At 46.1% G+C, this 20,508-nt stretch overlaps 1 protein-coding gene across 1 annotated transcript; it reads left to right on the plus strand.

Annotated features, from left to right (window-relative positions):
* The first annotated feature begins 9,754 nt into the window (after nucleotides 1–9,754).
* MAT2A (methionine adenosyltransferase 2A) lies at nucleotides 9,755–17,598 on the plus strand. Its single transcript, XM_030826921.1, has 9 exons — nucleotides 9,755–11,696; nucleotides 13,402–13,479; nucleotides 13,574–13,696; nucleotides 13,951–14,063; nucleotides 14,147–14,290; nucleotides 14,473–14,691; nucleotides 14,883–15,065; nucleotides 15,221–15,354; nucleotides 15,985–17,598. The coding sequence occupies exons 1-9, from the start codon at nucleotides 11,606–11,608 to the stop codon at nucleotides 16,085–16,087; spliced, it is 1,188 nt and encodes a 395-aa protein (XP_030682781.1). The 5' UTR covers nucleotides 9,755–11,605; the 3' UTR covers nucleotides 16,088–17,598.
* The last annotated feature ends 2,910 nt before the right edge of the window (nucleotides 17,599–20,508 follow it).

Genomic DNA, 20,508 nt, shown 5'->3' on the forward strand with positions numbered 1-20,508 from the left:
AGAACCTAAAGCACGACCTAGCAAACAGCTGGCAAACTATTTTTAAAATCCAATTTAAAGTTGTATATGTATAAGCTCCAGTGGATTTCTCTGGGGAATTCTATCTTTCAAGTGGAAATTTTTTTTTAAGTCAAATAAGGTAATCTCTATTTTGATTCCCATCAAACCCCAGTGCGGGGCCCTGCAGCCAACGGTAAGTGCTAATCCACTTTAAGCACAAGCAACTCAGAGCTTGAGAGTCAGCGAGCCTCCAGGATCCACAGAGAAAGGTCAGGACTGCTGATATTTATCGTGTTAACACTGTTAGTGTGTGTTTGGCTCTGTCCAGCACAGGAAAAGAAAGAAAAGACATGAATTTTGGCTGCTGGGGTGGAGGAGAGCCAGGCTTCCGGGATCTGCCCATAAGTTGTGCAGCTCCCTAAACCTTAGATTCCCTCTAGCTCTCTTCCAAAAACATAAATATATAAATAGAGGAACCAAAAGAGACAAGAGGAGAGAGCAGGGTTCTGAGGCAGGAAATGGAGCAGAGAGGAAAGGCAGGGCAGAGGAATGGGGAGGCAGCAGGCCCAGCACTCCACAGCCTTCTAAGCTAAGCTCAGTCACTGCCTTTTTTGTGATTCTGCAGTCACCAAGCTTAGGCCTCAGGCGCCGATGGAGAGATAAAGCATCTTGTGCCAGGGCCAGCAGCACAGTGTACCCCGCAAGGTCGGCAGCTCTTTGCTTCTCCTAACAAACACCTTTTTCTGCATTCAGCAACCCAGATTTATTTGTCTGGGCTTTTCATCTTTCTGAGATCTAAAGTTACAAATTGGACAGATAGAGCTAGAGAAGGATTTCTCCTGCATTTTCTCTCCTACAGTGCGCTCTGCAAATGTCATTGCTCCTGCCTCACGGTTTTTGTCTAAACACAAACAAAACACAAACTTTAGGATAATCTAAAAGGACCCTTGGCTACCTGGGGGGTCAGATCTGCCGTGGCTACCCTTTCCCCCACCCTGCCCCCACTAGAGTCATGTTCCAAGCAGGCCAAGGTATTGAGACATTGGAAGGAGAGAGCAATGCTGGACAGACATCCTGGGGTGGAGAGGAGAGGGTCCCAGAGTGAAGGGAGAGAACTGGAAGGAAGCTCCTGACAGAAACGCTTTGTAATTTGCCTACTGTGAAGGGGCCCACAGAGGTTACAGGAGGCTGCTTTCAGGAAAGAAGGCAGTTCCACTGGGAGGGGAGAAGGGCAGGGAGCCCTACCTGCCCCTTCTGTCTGCAGTCATGATGTATGTGGTCATAGTTTCACCAGGAAGTTCATGTTCAAGTCTAACCATTTAAAAGGTCATTCTTGGCTGGGCATGGTGGCTCATGCCTGTAATCCCAACACTTTGGAAGGCTGAGGCAGGCGGATTGCTTGAGCCCAGGCATTCAAGACCAGCCTAGGCAACATGGCAAGACCCCCATCTCTACAGAAAAATACAAAAATTAGCTGGGCGTCGTGGCACACACCTGTAGTCCCAGTGTCCAGCCAGGAGCACAGAACAGTCATCTGTGACCACACTCCCTCCTGGTTTTCCTCTCCCGGGTCTGATCACTCCTTCTCAGCCTTACTGCCGGGTTCCTCTTCTTCCGCCCAACCCTTAAGGGTAGGTGATCTGTAGAGTCCCACTCATTTGGTCTACACAATTTCCTCATATCAAGTTTCAACTGCCACTTTCTCTGATGTTGCTGTCTTCAAAAGCAAACTGCTCCACATCTTATCTACCTCATCCATCTTCAACCCAGAATTCTTGGAGCACTAGATCCATAGATCTACTCAATGTGTTCACATGCAGCATGTTCCTCAACTTATCATTTTCTTTTTTTATTTTTATTTATTTATTATTTTTATTTTTATTTGAGATGGAGTTTCGCTCTTGTTGCCCAGGTTGGAGTGCAATGGTGTAATCTCGGCTCACTGCAACCTCCGCCTCCCAGGTTCAAGTGATTCCCCTGCCTCAGCCTCCTGAGCAGCTGGGATTACAGGCATACACCACCACATCTGGCTAATTTTTAATTTTTATTACAGACGGGGTTTCTCCATGTTGGTCAGGCTGGTATCAAACTCCCGACCTCAGGTGATCCACCTGTCTCGCCTCCCAAAGTGCTGGGATTACAGGTGTGAGCCACCACGCCTGGGTTTTGGTTTTTTTTTGTTTTTTTTTGAGACAGAGTCTTGCCCTTGTCACCCAAGCTGGAGTACAATGCGCGATCTTGGCTCACTGCAACCTCCGCCTCCCGGGTTCAAGCGATTCTCCTGCCCCAGTCTCCTGAGTAGCTGGGATTACAAGCTTGTGCCACCACGGCCAGCTAATTTTTTGTATTTTTAGTAGAAACACGGTTTCACCATGTTGGTCAGGCTGGTCTCAAACTCATGACCTCAGGTGATCTGCCCGCCTCGGCCTCCCAAAGTGCTGGGATTACAGGTGTGAGCCACTGTGCCTGGCCTCAACTTATTATTCTCAAAGCTGAACTCATTATTTTCTTCCCCATCCTTTTCTGGTCTTGAACTCTCTCTCTCCTTCTGAGTGTTCCCTTGGGCAGAATCGCCATCCACTCAGCCACCCAAGGCAAACGCCTGGGCTGTCTCCTTAATCCCTCCTTCCTTCTCATTCGTCTCATCCAATCAGGCACCAGCGCTGTCAGTTTGTCTTTTCAATAACTTTTCCTATCTGGGGCTGCCCCTCCACCCCCACCATCACCTCTTAAATTTGAGCCCTGCTTTGTTGCAGAAATCTTCTTACTGGTCCCCTCGACTCTAGTCTCTTATCTCCTCTTCATCTTCCAGGATGCTTCCCTGGTGGTCTTCAGAAAAAAGAAACAATTTGGTCACAATGCTTTCATTAATGCAGCTAAAAAACAAGGTTGTCCTATGTCAGAACAAACCATAATCTCCCATCTGAGGGATTCCTCTTCTCCCTCTTTGTTGTCTGTCCATGTTCCTTGTCTGCTTTCAAAATATTTATTTTCGCCGGGCACGGTGGCTCACGCCTGTAATCCCAGCACTTTGGGAGGCCAAGGCGGGCGGATCACCTAAGGTCGGGAGTTCGAGACCAGCCTGACCAACACAGAGAAACCCCGTCTCTACTAAAAATACAAAAATTAGCCAGGCATGGTGGCGCATGCCTGTAATCTCAGCTATTCGGGAGGCTGAGGCAGGAGAATCGCTTGAACCCGGGAGACAGAGGTTGCAGTGAGCCGAGATCTCACCACTGCACTCCAGCCTGGGCAACGAGCAAAACTCCGTCTCAAAAAAAAAAAAAAAATCACGGCAGGAGGCCAAGAGGCAGAGCCTGGCAGTGCCAGTGTTGGTGGCAGCAGTAGGCCTGGCATGGGCAGGGTTCCAGGGAGAGCGCAGAGTCTGTACACACCAGGCCACGCCCACAAGGGCTACCCATCACGTAACTTATGACACATAGTTCCCAAGGCCCAGCCAGACTGCAGACACCATAAGTGTAGTCCAATCTCCAAGTAAGATTCTCAAACTAAAGGAATGCCTAGGACAGTATTGCCCCTGGATATAGAGTATCTCAGGACACTGAAGCTTAGGCTGGGACTGTGACAGTATCTACGATATGTGTGGAGGTGGGGGTGTCTATTGTGTATACTTTGCACATTTATAAAATAAAAAGTTCAGTGGTCCATCAGGTGACAAATGACTTCAGAAGAATCAACACAATGAAGCATGGGTTGGCGTCCTTCTTTTCACAGAGGGCTCTGCGGTGGTAATGGCACCTCTGAGGCAGGTTATCTGGTATTTGGGAGCTTCCCCATAGAAGGTGTGCCACAGAAAATTCTTGCTTTGGCCAGGCATGATAGCTCATGCCTATAGTCCCAGCACTTTGGGAGGCCGAGGTAGGCAGCTCGCCTGAGCTCAGTTGTTCGAGACCAACCTGAGCAATATGGCGAAACCCTCTATCTACAAAAAATATAAAAATTAGCCAGGTGTGGTGGCATGCACCTGTGGTTCCAGCTACCAGGGAAGATGAAGTGGGAGGATTGCTTGAGCCTAGGAGGTTGCAGTAAGTCAAGATTGCAACACTACATACAGAAAGACCATGTCTCAAAAAAAAAAAAAAAAAAAAAAAAAAAAAAAAAAACAAAAAAAAAGCCTGCTTTCCTTGCACAGGGGGAGCTCACTAGGATGAACCACTACTGCCTGGCTCCTATAGCCTGCTTATTCACCACACTCCATACCCTAGAGATAACTCACATTTGCTGCTAATCTTTTTTGGTTAACTTGCAGAAATAATTCTTACAAATTTTTACAATTTCAAATAACACGAGTTAGTACAGGAAAAGTAGAAATCCCACCCACAGAGATACTCATTGTAAAGTTTGGCGTGCAAATTCCCAGAATTTATTCTATGAACCAAAAAAATATACACTTGTGGCTGGGCATGGTGGCTCATGCCTGTAATCCCAGCACTTTGTGAGGCTGAGGCGGGCAGATCACTTGAGATCAGAAGTTTGAGACCAGCCTGGCCAACATAGTGAAACCCCGTCTCTACTAAAAATACAAAAAATTAGTCAGTTGTGGTGGTGGGCGTCTGTAATCGCAGCTACTTGGGAGGCTGAGGCACCAGAATCACTTGAACCTGGGAGGCAAAGGTTGCAGTAAGCTGAGATTGCACCACTGTACTCCAGCCTGGGTGACAAAACGAGACTCCATATCCAAAACATATAAATTTGGTTGTTTTTTTTTTTTTTTTTTTGAGGCAGAGTTTCGCTCTTGTTGCCCAGGCTGGAGTACAATGGCACAAAATCGGCTCACCACAACCTCTGCCTCCCAGGTTCAAGCGATTCTCCTGCCTCAGCCTCCCAAGTAGCTGGGATTACAGGCATGCACCACCACACCTGGCTAATTTTTTGTATTTTCAGTAGAGACGGGGTTTCACCATGTTGGCCAGGCTGGTCTCAATCTCTTGACCTCGTGATCCACCCACCTTGGCCTCCCAAAGTGCTGGGATTACAGGTGTGAGCCACCGCGCCGGGCTTTCCTTTCCTCCCCTCCCCTCCTCTTTTCTCCTCCCTCCCTCCATCCCCCCCTTCCTTCCTTTCTTTATCTTTCTTTTTCTTTTGACAGAGTTTCACTCTTGTTGTTCAGGCTAGAGCGCAGTGGCGCGATCTCGGCTCACTGCAACCTTCACCTCCAGGTTTCAAGTGATTCTCCTGCCTCAGCCTCCCAAGTATCTGGGATTACAGGCACCACCACCACACCCAGCTAATTCTTGTATTTTTAGTAGAGACGGGGTTTCACCATGTTGGTCAGGCTGGTCCCGAGCTCCTGATCTCAAGTGATCCACCCACCTTGGCCACCCAAAGTGCTGGAATTACAGGCATGAGCCACCGTGCCTGGACTAGAATAGCTTTCTAGAGGTGGGACTGCAGAATACTAGGGAATGTGAATTTAAATTTGTGGGAGATACTAGCAAGGATTTTTTTTTTAATTTTTTTTTGAGACGGAGTCTCACTCTGTCGTCCAGACAGACTGGAGTATAGTGGTGTGATCTTGGCTCCACTGCAACCTCCGCCTCCCAGGTTCAAGTGATTCTCCTGCCTCAGCCCCCCGAGTAGCTGGGATTATAGGCATGCACCACCATGCCCAGCTAATTGTTGTATTTTTAGTAGAGACGGGGTTTCACCATGTTGGTCAGGCTGGTCTCGAACTCCTGACCTCAGGTGATCCACCTTGGCCACCCAAAGTGCTGGGATTACAGGCGTGAGCCACCGCACCAGCCCTAGCAAGGATTCTTAACTTGCAATATATGGTTAAGTTTCAGAAATTATACATAAAATGTTTGTCTGTTTGTGTGTGTGATTTCTAGGGAGATCCATAGATTTTGTCGGATATTTAAAAAGTTTCAAGTCACTGGGGTACAGGGGGCTGGCACTTCACTACAGCAGTGGACCATGTGTAGTATATTTGCAGGTTTTGAGCAATTTTATCAACCAGGTACTTGTTCAGCAAGGGTCACTGTCTGTCCAGCTACCGGACCACCTGCAAGGAGAGCAGATGACAGCATTCCCAAGTATCTCCTGTCCCTAGAGTAAAGGTGAAGATCCATACAGACCACAGTCATGGTAACACCTCCTCTTTAGGTCTGATTAATTTACTAGAGTGGGCAGGGCACGGTGGCTCAGGTGGCTCATACCTGTAATCCCAGCACTTTGGGAGGCGGAGGTTGGCAGATCACCTGAGGTCAGGAATTCGAGACCAGCCTGGCCAACATGGCAAAACCCAGTCTCTACTAAAAATACAAAAATTAGCAGGGCATGGTGGCAGGCGCCTATAATCCCAGCTACTCGTAGGCTGAGGCAGCAGAATCACTTGAACTCGGGGGTGGAGGCTGCAGTGAGCTGAGATCTCGCCACTTCACTCCAGCCTGGGTGGAAGAGCAAAACTCTGTCTCAAAAAATTTTTTTTTTTTTTTTTTTTTTTTGCTAGAGTGGCTCATAGAACTCAGGGAAGCACTTGCTTATTTTTACTGGTTATTTTAAAGGATACAAACAAACAGCCAGATGAAGAGATACATAGGGTGAGGTCTGGAAGTGTCCCAAGTGTAGGAGCTTCTGTTCCCATGGAGTTGGGGTGTGCCACCCTCCTGGCACGTGGATGAGTTCTTATTCACTTTCCTGTCAGCCTCCACCTGTTCAGCTCTCCAGAAACTCTCTGAACCCAGTCCTCTCAGCATGCCTTGTCCCAGGGTATGGGGTAGGACCCTCTCTGGAATGAGGGTCTTATGACTCATGATCAGAAGGGCAGGGCAAGATTAGAGTCCTGCCTTGGGGCAGATGAAAGAGAGGCAGGAAAAAGTCAGAGAGATTCTGTTTCCTGAGGCCTGCTCCTGAGTCCCAACACTCTCAACATTATAACAAAACACTGTATAACAAGGGCTACGGGAGTTATGAGCCAGGAACCATGGATAAAAACATATATAGATTCACACAGTTATTAACATCACATCTATCAACGAGGTTGAACATTTTTTTCATATGTTTATTGCAATTTGCATTTTCTCCTTGGTGAGCTACCTACTTATTTTATGCTATGTATGTTTTCCCACAGTAAAAGAGAAGGAAATGATTTACAGCTCTACATAGTATCCTGGAGAGACAGTCATGAAAATTGTTGAGAAAAAAAAATCCATGTTTCTCTGAATAGTAAGATGTGTACGTGTGTGTTCACAGAAAAAGGAATGGGAGGATATAAACCAAATTGTTAATATTAATGACCTCAGGGAGTATGCAGTATTTATTGTTTGGCTATAAGAAGGGGCATGAATTTAGAGGTCAGACCAGGCTCAAGTCCCTAGCTCCACTACTGATTTGATGTGTGACATGGACGAATAACATGCCAGTTTCTTCATTTGTAAAACAGGAAGAGAAATAGAGCTGTTGTGAGTAGTAGATATTACAACAGTGCCTGTCACAATAAAGTGCAGTTATTGTCATCATATTATTATCTCCTTCAGTGTCTTCTTCACTGTACCATATCTATTCTTCCATTCAGGACTTCTTTACTGGGACTGTAAAAAGATTTAAGTATCAAAAGAGAAAAACATAGAAATAAAAACAAAATACAAAAAGCCTAATAATGAGGGGGTTCACATAGTACTTGTTTCTGATCCCACTAGAACTAGCTTGCCTCTGAGGCCATCCGAGATATCTAAGCTTTGGCCCTAAAGGACTGGCACAAATTTGGAGACATGTGGCCTACATTTCTTTCTTCTTGGCCTGTCTTCACATAGAACGTGCTCTTAAAACACACAGCCTAGGAGCCTCCTTCTCAACATCTCCACACCTTCACTTGCTCTTTGCTATCCCTACTGTCACCTTCCTCTTTTCTCCTGCCACATCAACAGCTTCTTGCACTGTAAATGTTTTCTGGAACTCTCCCCATGACTGACAGGCTGATAAGGAGTTATTTTATTTGCTGTTTGAGTCATAAATACCATTTTTATCCAATCCCAACTTTGCCTTTTTTGTAGGGTTACTGCTACATTAATGTTCTCTGGCTTGAGAAATCTGAAGCCTTTAGGCAGTGATTAGATTTTTCCTACGTGCTTTACAACACTTCACATTCTACAAATTCATTAACGATAAACAGGAAATAAACCAACAATTTCTCCTGGTTTAGTTCACCCTTAGGACACTCATCTACGAAATCAGAAATCTTATTCCTGTCAGAACAGGATGGCCATGTGCTTCCTTGTTAACAAAGAAGTCTTAATTTTATTAATTACAATGCTTACGACTAAAACAAAGCAGGACCTCTTTCCATCGATGTCACATGATCGCCAGAGTCTCTCATTTCTCTGCTTCCTTCTGCCATCTTTTTTTTTTGAGACGGAGTCTTGCTCTGTCGCCCAGGCTGGAGTGCAGTAGTGCGGTATCGGCTCACTGCAAGCTCCACCTCCGGGGTTCACGTCATTCTCTTGCCTCAGCTTCCCAAGTAGCTGGGACTACAGGCACCCGCCACCACACCCGGCTAATTTTTTGTATTTTTAGTAGAGACGGGTTTTCACCGTGTTAGCCAGGATGATCTGGATCTCCGGACTTCATGATCCACCTGCCCTCGGCCTCCCAAAGTGCTGAGATTACAGGCGTGAGCCACCGCGCCCGGCCCCCTTCTGCCATCTTTATATTCATTCACTTTTCGTTTCCTTCCCTTCCTTTCTTGTCTCTCCCTCCTGAACATTTCTAAGCACCTTGTGTGTGCCAGGCATTCAGTAACAAAGCTTGAGCAAAACAGTCCACCTTCTCATTATCATGGAGCTTACAGGCCTAACTGGGAATTGGAGACATCATCAAATAATCACCAAATCTATAATTTGAAACTGCACTTAGTGCCATGAAATAAAACACAGGCCCCTGTGACAAATCTGTGTAGATGAAGGCTTCATCCAGGAAGTGGTAGCTGAGCTGGAGTGAGAAGGATAAGGAGTTAGCCAGGCATCTCCCCACATTTAGAGCGCCGAGTGGGCAGAGACCAGGATTGTCATAGCATTTGCTCCTGGGTCTGACTCACAGATGTGCTCATAAATATTTGTGGAAGGGAGGAAGGGACAATACGAATAATATAAAATAAATGAAAATGTGTCCTGCTTTGTTTTGATACTATGCAATTAATAAAATTAACTGCTACTAACTAAAAAACAAATTCAAGTAGAACACAGAAAGGAGAGTGTATCTTCTGCAACAAGATAAGGTTGCAGAAGTAGCAGCCAAATCACACTGGGGACTTGAGTATGTAGAGATTTTAGTCTGTATCCCGACAGCAATTGAAAGCACTGAAAAGTAATTCATAGGAAATATAGTTAATTTTTTTACAGCTTGCATTAAAACACATTATGTACTAGATACTGTGCTAAAGACTCTACTTGCACTATTTTAATCCTTGAAACAATCCTATGATGTACTATTAATATTCCAATTTTACAGAACGAGGATACTGATGCATAGAGAGGTCGTGACTCCAAACCCCTACTCTTACTGTATTACACCTACACACTATTCACAAGTGAGAGAAGTAGGTAAGCAACTATGTACAGCTGATTCTCATTTCCTTGGCAGGCCTAGCTCCACTGTGGAGTTGGTAGCACAGGGGTATCAGGATTTAATGAGTCAATCATTGACTTCACGCTCCTTGTTCTGACTCCCTAATAAAACAACCTTCTAATTATATTCTGGCTTCTCATATAGATTTTTCTGCTGGGAGATAATGCACTGACCAGCCTACACACGCATTTTGTTCCAGTTGACAATTTTATTACTCATTGTAAGTTAATAAATTGGCATTCTGCTTAAAAAAATAACAAAAAAATTAATAGTCTTATACAGTTACTTTCCCATGAAGGGTTAGCTTGAAAAGTAAAAAGCAACGAATAAAAATATCATGTCTCTTTTGTGGTCGAACCTTTTCTTGCTGCCTGCTTTGAACGACCGTGGATGTGGTCACTGAGTCTGGGGATGAGCCCTTTCTTTATCTTCTTTGTCGCTGCCCCCAGCACAGCCCAAGTGCTTCCTTTGTTTCCCGCTGAGCCTTTAGCAAATCCCACCTTTTCTCCTGCACCGGCGGAGAGGATTGTTCTTGGGAACGCACCTTGTTCTACTGCCTCCAGCAGCAGGCAGCTGGAGACTGTTACTAAGGGTCTCCTTCACCTCCCCAGCGTAAAGTGCATCCCATGTCCGGAGCAGGCCGTTCCCTGAGAACCTCATTAAACCCGGCGTTCTTGTCACGCGCTCCGCTCAGGGCCACCAGGCCACCAGCCCCTGACCAGACCTGCACTGAGGCCCAGCCCCAGAACAAGCTGCAGAGACCCCCGCCCCCAAGGCGGGCTCCCTCCAAACGGGACTTCTTACTCCTTGCTGGCTCAAGTTTTGTTTCGCTCTTTTTCCCTGTAATTCCTTTATTGGGCAAAACTGGGACAAACGCAGGTGGACATTTTAAAGTGAAAGCTTCACGAAACAGCCCATTCCACGCCGTCGAGAGATCTGCTTAAGCACATTCAAGGGAACGAATAGCCCCCACCCACCAAAAAAGAAATGTTTGTTCCATATTCTCCTGAACAGAGGATTGAAACATCGATTCCGCCCCCCCCAACCCCCCCGCCCTTCAAAGGCACAGGAAGGCCACAGGGCAAGGACGGCCTTGGGAGCGGCCTCCTCTCTAGAGGGAAAGGCTGGAGCGCTGCCTCCACTTTAAGTCCACGAAGCACGAAGGGTGAGGATCGCTCAGAAACTTTAGCTCAGGGGAGCGGGGAAGAGGGCGATTGTTTAAATCGATGGCAGCACCCTCATTAATCTGCTTTCCGGCCATCTTCAGCAGAGCCATTCACCAGGAAACGACTAGAAAGTGGGCCGGCGCCCCTCACATTTCCCGGGGCCGGCAACGAGCCGGGCGGGGACGCCGAGGGAAGGCCGTGAAGAGCCCTCGCTGGCCGGCCAAGATGGCCACCTTCACATGGCCGACCGCCACCGGCTCCCTGCCACCCGGCATCTAGAGGCGGAGCGGCCAGAAAGACCCCAGCCGCAGTACAAATCCTCCGCGATTCCCGCCGCCTCCGCTGGGGGACGCGACCTCCGGGAAAGGTATCCCGGCCAACGGTCGGAAGGGAGGTGCCATGTCACAGCACAGGGGAGCGAGTCCAGCAAGCCCCAGTCGCTTTTTCTCCCACATCAAACAAGGAAGAGCAAAACCCCCCGCCTCCCCGCGTCTGCATTTTTCCCGTGGCTCTAGCGGCTCAAGATAGCTGAACGGTCTCTGGAGGGCCGGATTGCCACAGCACCTCCCGCGTCCGCGCAGTGTGGTTCAGCCCGGACTCCGCGGGTCGCGCTGCCCTTCCTCCCCCGACCCCGCGCAAGTGGTGCATTGGCGCGCGGCGCCGAGGGGCGGGGCCCGAGCCGGGCGCGCGCGGGCGCTGCTCTATAAATATCGGGCCGCACCGCCCGCCGCTTCGTTCGCTCCGCGCCGCCCGCCTGCTCCGAGTAGGACGTTGTCCGCAGCTTGTGCATTTCGCAGCCGCTGCCGCCTCGCCGCTGTTCTTTCGTAACGCCACTTCCACTCACCGACACCAACATGAACGGACAGCTCAACGGCTTCCACGAGGCGTTCATCGAGGAGGGCACGTTCCTTTTCACCTCAGAGTCGGTCGGGGAAGGCCACCCAGGTGAGGGGACGGCCTGAAGCGAAGCGTGGGGCGGGGCGGAAGGCAGCGCCAAGGACCGGCTGGCTGCGGCCGGCCGGTGGTGGGGCCCGCGCGGGTCGTCCTCGTCCGCCGGGTGGTGGGAAGAGCGGCGACCGCGCGCTTTCCTCGTGGCGCCGCCAGGGCCTGGCGCGTGGCCGCCGCTCCTCTTCCCCCTCCCCTCCCCACCCCACCCCTCCCTTTCCATTCGGTCGCGCGCCTAGGCATGCGGAAGGTTCCAGAAAACATGAAGGGCGGGGGCTGTGGTCGCTAGTGAGTTCTGGCCGGGAAGGGAGGGCACTGTTAACCCCTCCCGGCCCCTGCTGTCTGACAAACTTGGAGTGGGCGACCCGCCCCGCGTGCTCGCGTCCGGCCCTCGGGAGCGCGCGCCCCGCATTGCAGCGGCGACCACGTGTTTACCGCATGTGGTATCTGGGCGAGGGGGAGCCGTTGGGCCTCCCCGGCTGTCCTGGCCCTCGGTTTGAGGGGTGGGGGGCCTATGCATCGCGACGTCGTCTGGATCCACTGCCTCAGTGGTTAGGTCTTGACCACACACTGGAGAATACGCACATGCCCTTCGGCGGATATGGCCTTGCCTCCAAGGTGACGGCCTCTGACTAAATATAGTGCACGTCGAAGAAGGCAGTCCTTATTTGGACCCCTTGTGAAAAGGATGGGAAGCATGAATTAGGAGCTGCTATTGCTTTGGGTTCGCATTTAAAGTCTTAGGTGCAGGGTTTTATTTGAGGCTTTGTCCGCTCAACCGCCATTATGGGGATCAATTGGCACGTGAAGGAGGAGTAAAGCTATTTCCAGGAACTGAAAATCTCAGCTTGAGCATATCGGCTAGTAAAAATGATTATTTGGCTCTTTAGGCTGTTTCTGCCCTTAGGATGACCGCAGTAGCTATCTATCTGGTAGCTTTAGGGTCTGATCAGTTTACTGTGCCCATAATGAAATCCCACAAGTAACTTAGTGGTATGAGAGGACAAACCCAGGATCTTGATGAGTGCTGAAGGTTAGTTGTTATACCAGTTAGTAGTAGACTGAAGTCCAGAGCCTGCAGTCTGGCTTCCACATTATGTTTGGATTCTGTTTTAGGTGGTTATAGAAAATTCAGAAAAACGAACTTGAATTAGGGAGATATTTGTTTCTTCTCCCTCCTAACAATAGATGGCAAAGCAGGGAGACATGGATTCGGAATACGTTTGAGCATTTTCTACACTGTTGAGCTTTTGTTTCTTGTGCAGCTCCTAACAGGAAAATCAGATAATTGCCATTTTAGTCACAAAATGCTTTTCCTTTAATTATTTAATTGAATTATCTTGTTGCTCATTATAATTGGTGTTCCTTAAGGTTAGGGAAACTGGTCTACCTGTGGCCTCAGTTCTACCAGACACCCAGGTGCAGAGGGGTTTGGTACAGTTGTGGAAGTGAATATGATATAGAGCAAATTCTGTTCTTTAAAGGAGATAGGACTAACAGTCACCTTTCTGGTGGTTACATTTATAATGCAAACTTTGAATTTTAGGAGTAAAGTGCATATACAATGAATTAAGATGTATTAAGCATGTTTTTTAAAATCTCCAAAGATTTTACAGATAGTAACGGGGAGGGAGCTTGCATACATACATACATACATACTTTGTTTAAAGTTAAAGAAATTGAGCCAGGAGTTTCTCTTTTCCAGATAAGATTTGTGACCAGATCAGTGATGCTGTCCTTGATGCCCACCTTCAGCAGGATCCTGATGCCAAAGTAGCTTGTGGTAGGTTCAGAATGTGCTTATGAACTGGTGGAAAGATAGCATAAAAATTATTTTTATAGAAGTGATGTTTGAGTTGAATGTCTCTTTTTATTAGAAACTGTCGCTAAAACTGGAATGATCCTTCTTGCTGGGGAAATTACATCCAGAGCTGCTGTTGACTACCAGAAAGTGGTTCGTGAAGCTGTTAAACACATTGGATATGATGATTCTTCCAAAGGTGTGTTTTAATGATTTTGCTCATTTTTTCTAGGTAACAGCTGTGAGGTTTGAAGAAACTCCTAGAATGTTCCTGCTAATCCTAAACTCCAGTTGTATTTTACTATACACTAAGCCCTATTCTGTTCATTTTCTAAAAGGTCTGATGGTTTAGGTATATTTGATTTCTTCAGCAGTGTTTAGAATTCCAGATAATTGCTGTAAACAGCAGGTATTTCTAGGACCTAAACAAGATGATGTGTTTTTTGTTTATAGGGTTTGACTACAAGACTTGTAATGTGCTGGTAGCCTTGGAGCAACAGTCACCAGATATTGCTCAAGGTGTTCATCTTGACAGAAATGAAGAAGACATTGGTGCTGGAGACCAGGTATCTTGGTGTAGAGGCTGTTTTAATCTCTTCTAACATTAAATTCTGGAGCTTGATCACATTGGTGACTTTTTCTTCTTTAGGGCTTAATGTTTGGCTATGCCACTGATGAAACTGAGGAGTGTATGCCTTTAACCATTGTCTTGGCACACAAGCTAAATGCCAAACTGGCAGAACTACGCCGTAATGGCACTTTGCCTTGGTTACGCCCTGATTCTAAAACTCAAGTAAGTGATGATCATAAAGCTTGGTTGTCTCATTTATTACATCAGCACAGAAGATCCATAATTTTGGTGTTAGCTAACTGAAAAAGATAGCATTTGTTTTCCTGTATTGTAACTTCAGGTAGAGAAACAAATACAGAGCTATTGTTTGGTATCCTGTTCTGATGACCTGTGTTGCCTTCAAGGTTACTGTGCAGTATATGCAGGATCGAGGTGCTGTGCTTCCCATCAGAGTCCACACAATTGTTATATCTGTTCAGCATGATGAAGAGGTTTGTCTTGATGAGATGAGGGATGCCCTAAAGGAGAAAGTCATCAAAGCAGTTGTGCCTGCGAAATACCTTGATGAGGATACAATCTACCACCTACAGCCAAGTGGCAGATTTGTTATTGGTGGGCCTCAGGTAATGCCATTTTGTTGCATTTTTCTGGATTTTTGATGGTTACTTAAAATTTTGGCTACTACATTTTTTTCAGGCTTTCTGAAACCTACATGTGAATCATCGGAGGATATTTGCTGAGTGAATTCAGAATAGGCAACCTAATCCACTTGGAAAGCACTAGGCGTAAAGTAACTTAAATCCTGTAATTTCAGGGTGATGCTGGTTTGACTGGACGGAAAATCATTGTGGACACTTATGGCGGTTGGGGTGCTCATGGAGGAGGTGCCTTTTCAGGAAAGGATTATACCAAGGTCGACCGTTCAGCTGCTTATGCTGCTCGTTGGGTGGCAAAATCCCTTGTTAAAGGAGGTCTGTGCCGGAGGGTTCTTGTTCAGGTATACACTCTTTATATAACTGGAACGATTAAAAGTCATGTAAGTGGGAGGGTATTTAGTAGTAATCTATTTAACTACTTGTTTTATACCAGTGTATTATACAAGTATATGGGTCTTTGCAATCACTGATTCTTACGACATTTGAATCCTTTTAGGTCTCTTATGCTATTGGAGTTTCTCATCCATTATCTATCTCCATTTTCCATTATGGTACCTCTCAGAAGAGTGAGAGAGAGCTATTAGAGATTGTGAAGAAGAATTTCGATCTCCGCCCTGGGGTCATTGTCAGGTAAAGATGGTAAAGCCTATTGCTAGTCAAGTATTGAGGGTGTGGGTGTGTGTTATATATACTTAAGGCTGAGGAGGTGAAGGTGTGAAGGAAGACTCCTCAAATGGGAATATATTTTAATTCCTGGAACAGTTTTGAACTGCTGCCTTAGTGAAGACTTAGTTATTTGAGAAATTTAAAATTACGGTGCTCCATGGCTTAGGCTAACCACTCTAGAGAATCTTCCAGATTTGATATTTGAGCTTTGTGCTCGTCTTACCTGAGGGTGTTAAGAAAACAAAGTGGGATGCTCAAGGTTTGTTACAATGTAAAAACCATGGTAGGGTGTGGGCGGCGGGACCTTGGTAAGTATTGTGTGATCTCAGATGAGCTTTTCGACAATTGAAATTTCTCAGAATAATGACACGTTTTCGTATTTGTTGAGCCAGGGACGGAAAAACAACTATAGTTACTAATAAGGACTGTGCAAGGAGTTTGGACACGAGGGAAGTAACACTTTTGCCACAAATTTTTTTCCTAGCATATCCCAGAGAACTCATTTGCCAGAGCTCTTGAAAATGAGTCTTGCTGATTGTTTTGCTTTATTTTAATTTAATGCTACATATTAAGTTACGGACTTGTATATTCCAGGGATCTGGATCTGAAGAAGCCAATTTATCAGAGGACTGCAGCCTATGGCCACTTTGGTAGGGACAGCTTCCCATGGGAAGTGCCCAAAAAGCTTAAATATTGAAAGTGTTAGCCTTTTTTCCCCAGACTTGTTGGCGTAGGCTACAGAGAAGCCTTCAAGCTCTGAGGGAAAGGGCCCTCCTTCCTAAATTTTCCTGTCCTCTTTCAGCTCCTGACCAGTTGCAGTCACTCTAGTCAATGACATGAATTTTAGCTTTTGTGGGGGACTGTAAGTTGGGCTTGCTATTCTGTCCCTAGGTGTTTTGTTCACCATTATAATGAATTTAGTGAGCATAGGTGATCCATGTAACTGCCTAGAAAACAACACTGTAGTAAAAATAATGCTTTGAAATTGAACCTTTGTGCCCTATCACCCAACGCTCCAAAGTCATAATTGCATTGACTTTCCCACCAGATGCTGAAAATGTCCTTGTAATGTGCACGTAAAGTACTTGTAGTTCCACTTATAGCCTCTGTCTGGCAATGCCACAGCCCTGTCAGCATGAATTTGTAATGTCTTGAGCTCTATTATGAATGTGAAGCCTTCCCCTTATCCTCCCTGTAACTTGATCCATTTCTAATTATGTAGCTCTTTGTCAGGGAGTGTTCCCTATCCAGTCAATCTTGCATGTAACGCAAGTTCCCAGTTGGAGCTCCAGCCTGACATCAAAAAAGGCAGTTACCATTAAACCATCTCCCTGGTGCTTATGCTCTTAATTGCCACCTCTAACAGCACCAAATCAAAATCTCTCCACTTTCAGCTGTCTTTTGGAGGACGTACGTAATAAGGTTTTAATTTAGTAAACCAATCCTATGCATGGTTTCAGCACTAGCCAAACCTCACCAACTCCTAGTTCTAGAAAAACAGGCACTTGGCAGCCTTGTGATGTCATACAGAGAAGTCACAGGGCAGTACCTGAGGGTCTGTAGGTTGCACACTTTGGTACCAGATAACTTTTTTTTTTTCTTTATAAGAAAGCCTGAGTACTCCACACTGCACAATAACTCCTCCCAGGGTTTTAACTTTGTTTTATTTTCAAAACCAGGTCCAATGAGCTTTCTGAACAGCTGGTGTAGCTACAGAGAAACCAGCTTCCTTCAGAGAGCAGTGCTTTTGGCGGGGAGGAGGAAATCCCTTCATACTTGAACGTTTTCTAATTGCTTATTTATTGTATTCTGGGGTATGGCGTAAGTACAGAGAAGCCATCACCTCAGATGGCAGCTTTTAAAAGATTTTTTTTTTTTCTCTCAACACCATGATTCCTTTAACAACATGTTTCCAGCATTCCCAGGTAGGCCAAGGTGTCCTACAGAAAAACCTTGGGTTAGACCTACAGGGGGTCTGGCTGGTGTTAACAGAAGGGAGGGCAGAGCTGGTGCAGCTGGCCATGGAGAAAGCTGACTTGGCTGGTGTGGTACAGAGAAGCCAGCTTGTTTACATGCTTATTCCATGACTGCTTGCCCTAAGCAGAAAGTGCCTTTCAGGATCTATTTTTGGAGGTTTATTACGTATGTCTGGTTCTCAATTCCAACAGTTTAATGAAGATCTAAATAAAATGCTAGGTTCTACCTTAACTGTGTCTGTTACTCATTTGTTAAAGTGCTTTGGGGCCATGGGTACATGCCTATAATCCCAACACTTTGAAAGGCTGAGGTAGGAGGATCACTTGAACATAGAAGTTGGAGGCTGTAGCGAACCATTATTAAGCCACTGCACTCTAGCCTGGGTGACTTCAGACTTTGGCTCTTAAAAAATGCTATCATAATGGCCAGGCGCGGTGGCTCACGCCTGTAATCCCAGCACTTTGGGAGGCCAAGGCGGGGCGGATCACGAGATTTAGGAGATCAAGACCACAGTGAAACCCCGTTTCTACTAAAAATACAAAAAATTAGCTGGGCGCGGTGGCAGGCGCCTGTAGTCCCAGCTACTCCTGAGGCTGAGGCAGGAGAATGGCGTGAACCTGGGAGGCGGGGCTTGCAGTGAGCCAAGATTGTGCCACTGCACTCCAGCCTGGGCGACAGGGCGAGACTCCGTCTCAAAAAAAAAAAAAAAAAAAAAATGCTATCATTAATATGACCTGAGAATATGTGTATTTTTAACCCTGAATTGTAATCCATAATTAGCCATAATTCAGGAAAATAACCTCAATCCCCAGACCCAGTGTGTAGGCATTTTTTAAAAGCCTAAGCAAGATTTGGTCCTCCTAGTCTACTTGGGCCAAAATTGATGTGTCCTTAATGCAGCAGCCATTCAATGCCATTTTTAAGTTTTCAACTAAGGGCTTCAAACCATTAAAGGCATAAAAACCACTAAAAGTATTAACCTGGAAGTGGTAATGTCCAAGTCCTGGCAATTTAAGCCTTTTAATCTGCATACATTTTTAAATTATGAGCTTAGTTTTAAGGGCTGTATGATGTTTCCATTTGAGAAGTTCTGAAACATTTCTAGTCGATAATCTTGCAGAGATAAATATGCAAATGAAATTAACTGAAAATGCTATAAATTTCCAAAGGCTTAAATTTTGTTTATGGCAGGTTGTGTAGAAAATCCATAGACCACACTGCTCTTGAACCTAGGAGCTACATGCATGGAGAATAGCCACTGGGAATACATTTCTAGCAACATCTGAATGGTAGTCCAGCTTTTTACTCGTCCTGCAAATGTACAGCCAAGGAGTGCTTGCTTATGCCTGTTTGCATGGAGGCTTAAAAACTTGGAAATCTGGAGGCCGGGCACAGTGGCTTACGCCTATAATCCCAGCACTTTGGGAGGCCAAGGCATGCAGATCACAAGACCATCCTGGCTAACAGAGTGAAACCCCGTCTCTACTAAAAATAAAAAAAATAAGCCAGGCGCCTGTATTCCCAGCTACTCAGGAGGCTGAGGCAGAATGGCGTGAACCCTGGAGGTGGAGCTTGCAGTGAGCTGAAATCGTGTCACCGCACTCTAGCCAGGGCAGCAGAGTGAGACTGTCTTAAAAAAAAGCCTTGGAAATCTGGGTATGGTAGCTTACGCCTGTAATCCCAGCACTTTGGAAGGCTAATGGCGGGTGGATCACCTGAGGTCAGGGTTTGATACCAGCCTGGCAAATGGTGAAACCCCGTCTCTACCAAAAATACAAAAATTAGCTGGGTGTGGTGGCAGGCACCTGTAATCCCAGCTACTCAGGAGGCTGAGGCAGGAGAATCACTTGAACCCAGGAGGCAGAGGTTGGCAGTGAGCTGAGATGGTGCCACTGCACTCCAGCCTGGGCCAGAGCAAGGCTCCTTCTCAAAAAACTTGGAAATCTGTTGGGAAGTAGGGGGAAGGCAAGGTTAAAACCTATGCAGGTGTATCAATTAGACTTGTTCCAACTTGAGAACCTGAATTTTGCATGTAATTGAAATGTTCCAGAACAAGTCTGGCAGTTTCATAAGGGAGTTTTTAGATGCCAATACATTGCAGATAACCATATTGGCTACATTAGGGGAATGAGCATGGATAGGTGCCTCTAAGTTGGTAGAATAGCATGAGAAGTTTTCAAAAGTAACCGCTTTAAGGTTATGTTCAGTATTTGCTAAGTAAACAAAGATTCCCCAACCTTCAGGGAGCCTGTGGACTAAGGGGATAGTGTTGTCCTGCCCAGCCTAGGGGAAAAGTATCCCGAAGGTTAATAAGGTGGTGGATGAACATTAGGCCACAGAGAGCAGAGGGAAAGCATAACAGCAGGGGATGATAAGGGTGATTATAGTTTAGAAAGCATGAAAGTATGACTTAAGGGAATGTCTTTAGGTTGAACATTCTGTATATAACCTGCCTTTCTAAAAAGTCTCAAAGGGGATGGATACCCATCAGGGGCAAAGATCCAAATCCTGAGGGTAGAATGAAGATGTACACTAAAGTCTTTTGGCTAAAAGGACATTGATAGCCCATTTTTAGAATGGCTACAGTTGCAACCCAACTGTACCCCACTGAACAGCTTTTATTACCAGTATTTACATGACCACTTTTTCTTTCCACTTCACCCTACCCCAACATCTTCCTTGGGAAAATTGGTCAGAAAGGTGGTATACTAACAGTTTGGGGAAGGGCAGCATCCTTGCCCATATTTAGAAAAATACTTTTTCAAGTGTCTTCTCCCAAATAACTCTTGGGACTTTTGTTACCAGTCAAGTAGGTACAGTGAGTTTGGCAAACAGAAGGAAAGAGCTAAACTTGCTGGCAAACAACATAGTGGCAAGGTATCTTCTATCATGTTACTATGAGAGAAGATCTGCAAAAGGATTGAAAATCAGCATCCCTCTCACCCATTCTTACAAAGTAATCAGGGGACCCTGTGCCACAGCCATTGCTTGCCCATATAATACCTTGAATGAATTAGGGATTTTCCACCAAACCCCATTTGGCCTCCTCAGTGGTGGGGGAGGGTGGCAATCTGCTTGACAACTAACATGTCGGCCCTGTCCTGGTCTATCCCTAACTAGATGCTAATACAAACGTTGAAA

Source organism: Nomascus leucogenys, chromosome 14 (genome assembly GCF_006542625.1).
Source record: "Nomascus leucogenys isolate Asia chromosome 14, Asia_NLE_v1, whole genome shotgun sequence".
NCBI classification, from domain to species: Eukaryota; Metazoa; Chordata; class Mammalia; order Primates; family Hylobatidae; genus Nomascus; species Nomascus leucogenys.

What these genes read in the sequence shown, in the direction of transcription:
- MAT2A (XM_030826921.1), top strand. Translation starts at nt 11,606, where the DNA reads ATGAACGGACAGCTCAACGGCTTCCACGAGGCGTTCATCGAGGAGGGC. An exon ending in ATATGATGATTCTTCCAAAG is followed by an intron (nt 13,697 to 13,950) that starts GTGTGTTTTAAT and finishes TTTTGTTTATAG; the next exon opens with GGTTTGACTACAAGACTTGT. An exon ending in GCCGGAGGGTTCTTGTTCAG is followed by an intron (nt 15,066 to 15,220) that starts GTATACACTCTT and finishes GAATCCTTTTAG; the next exon opens with GTCTCTTATGCTATTGGAGT.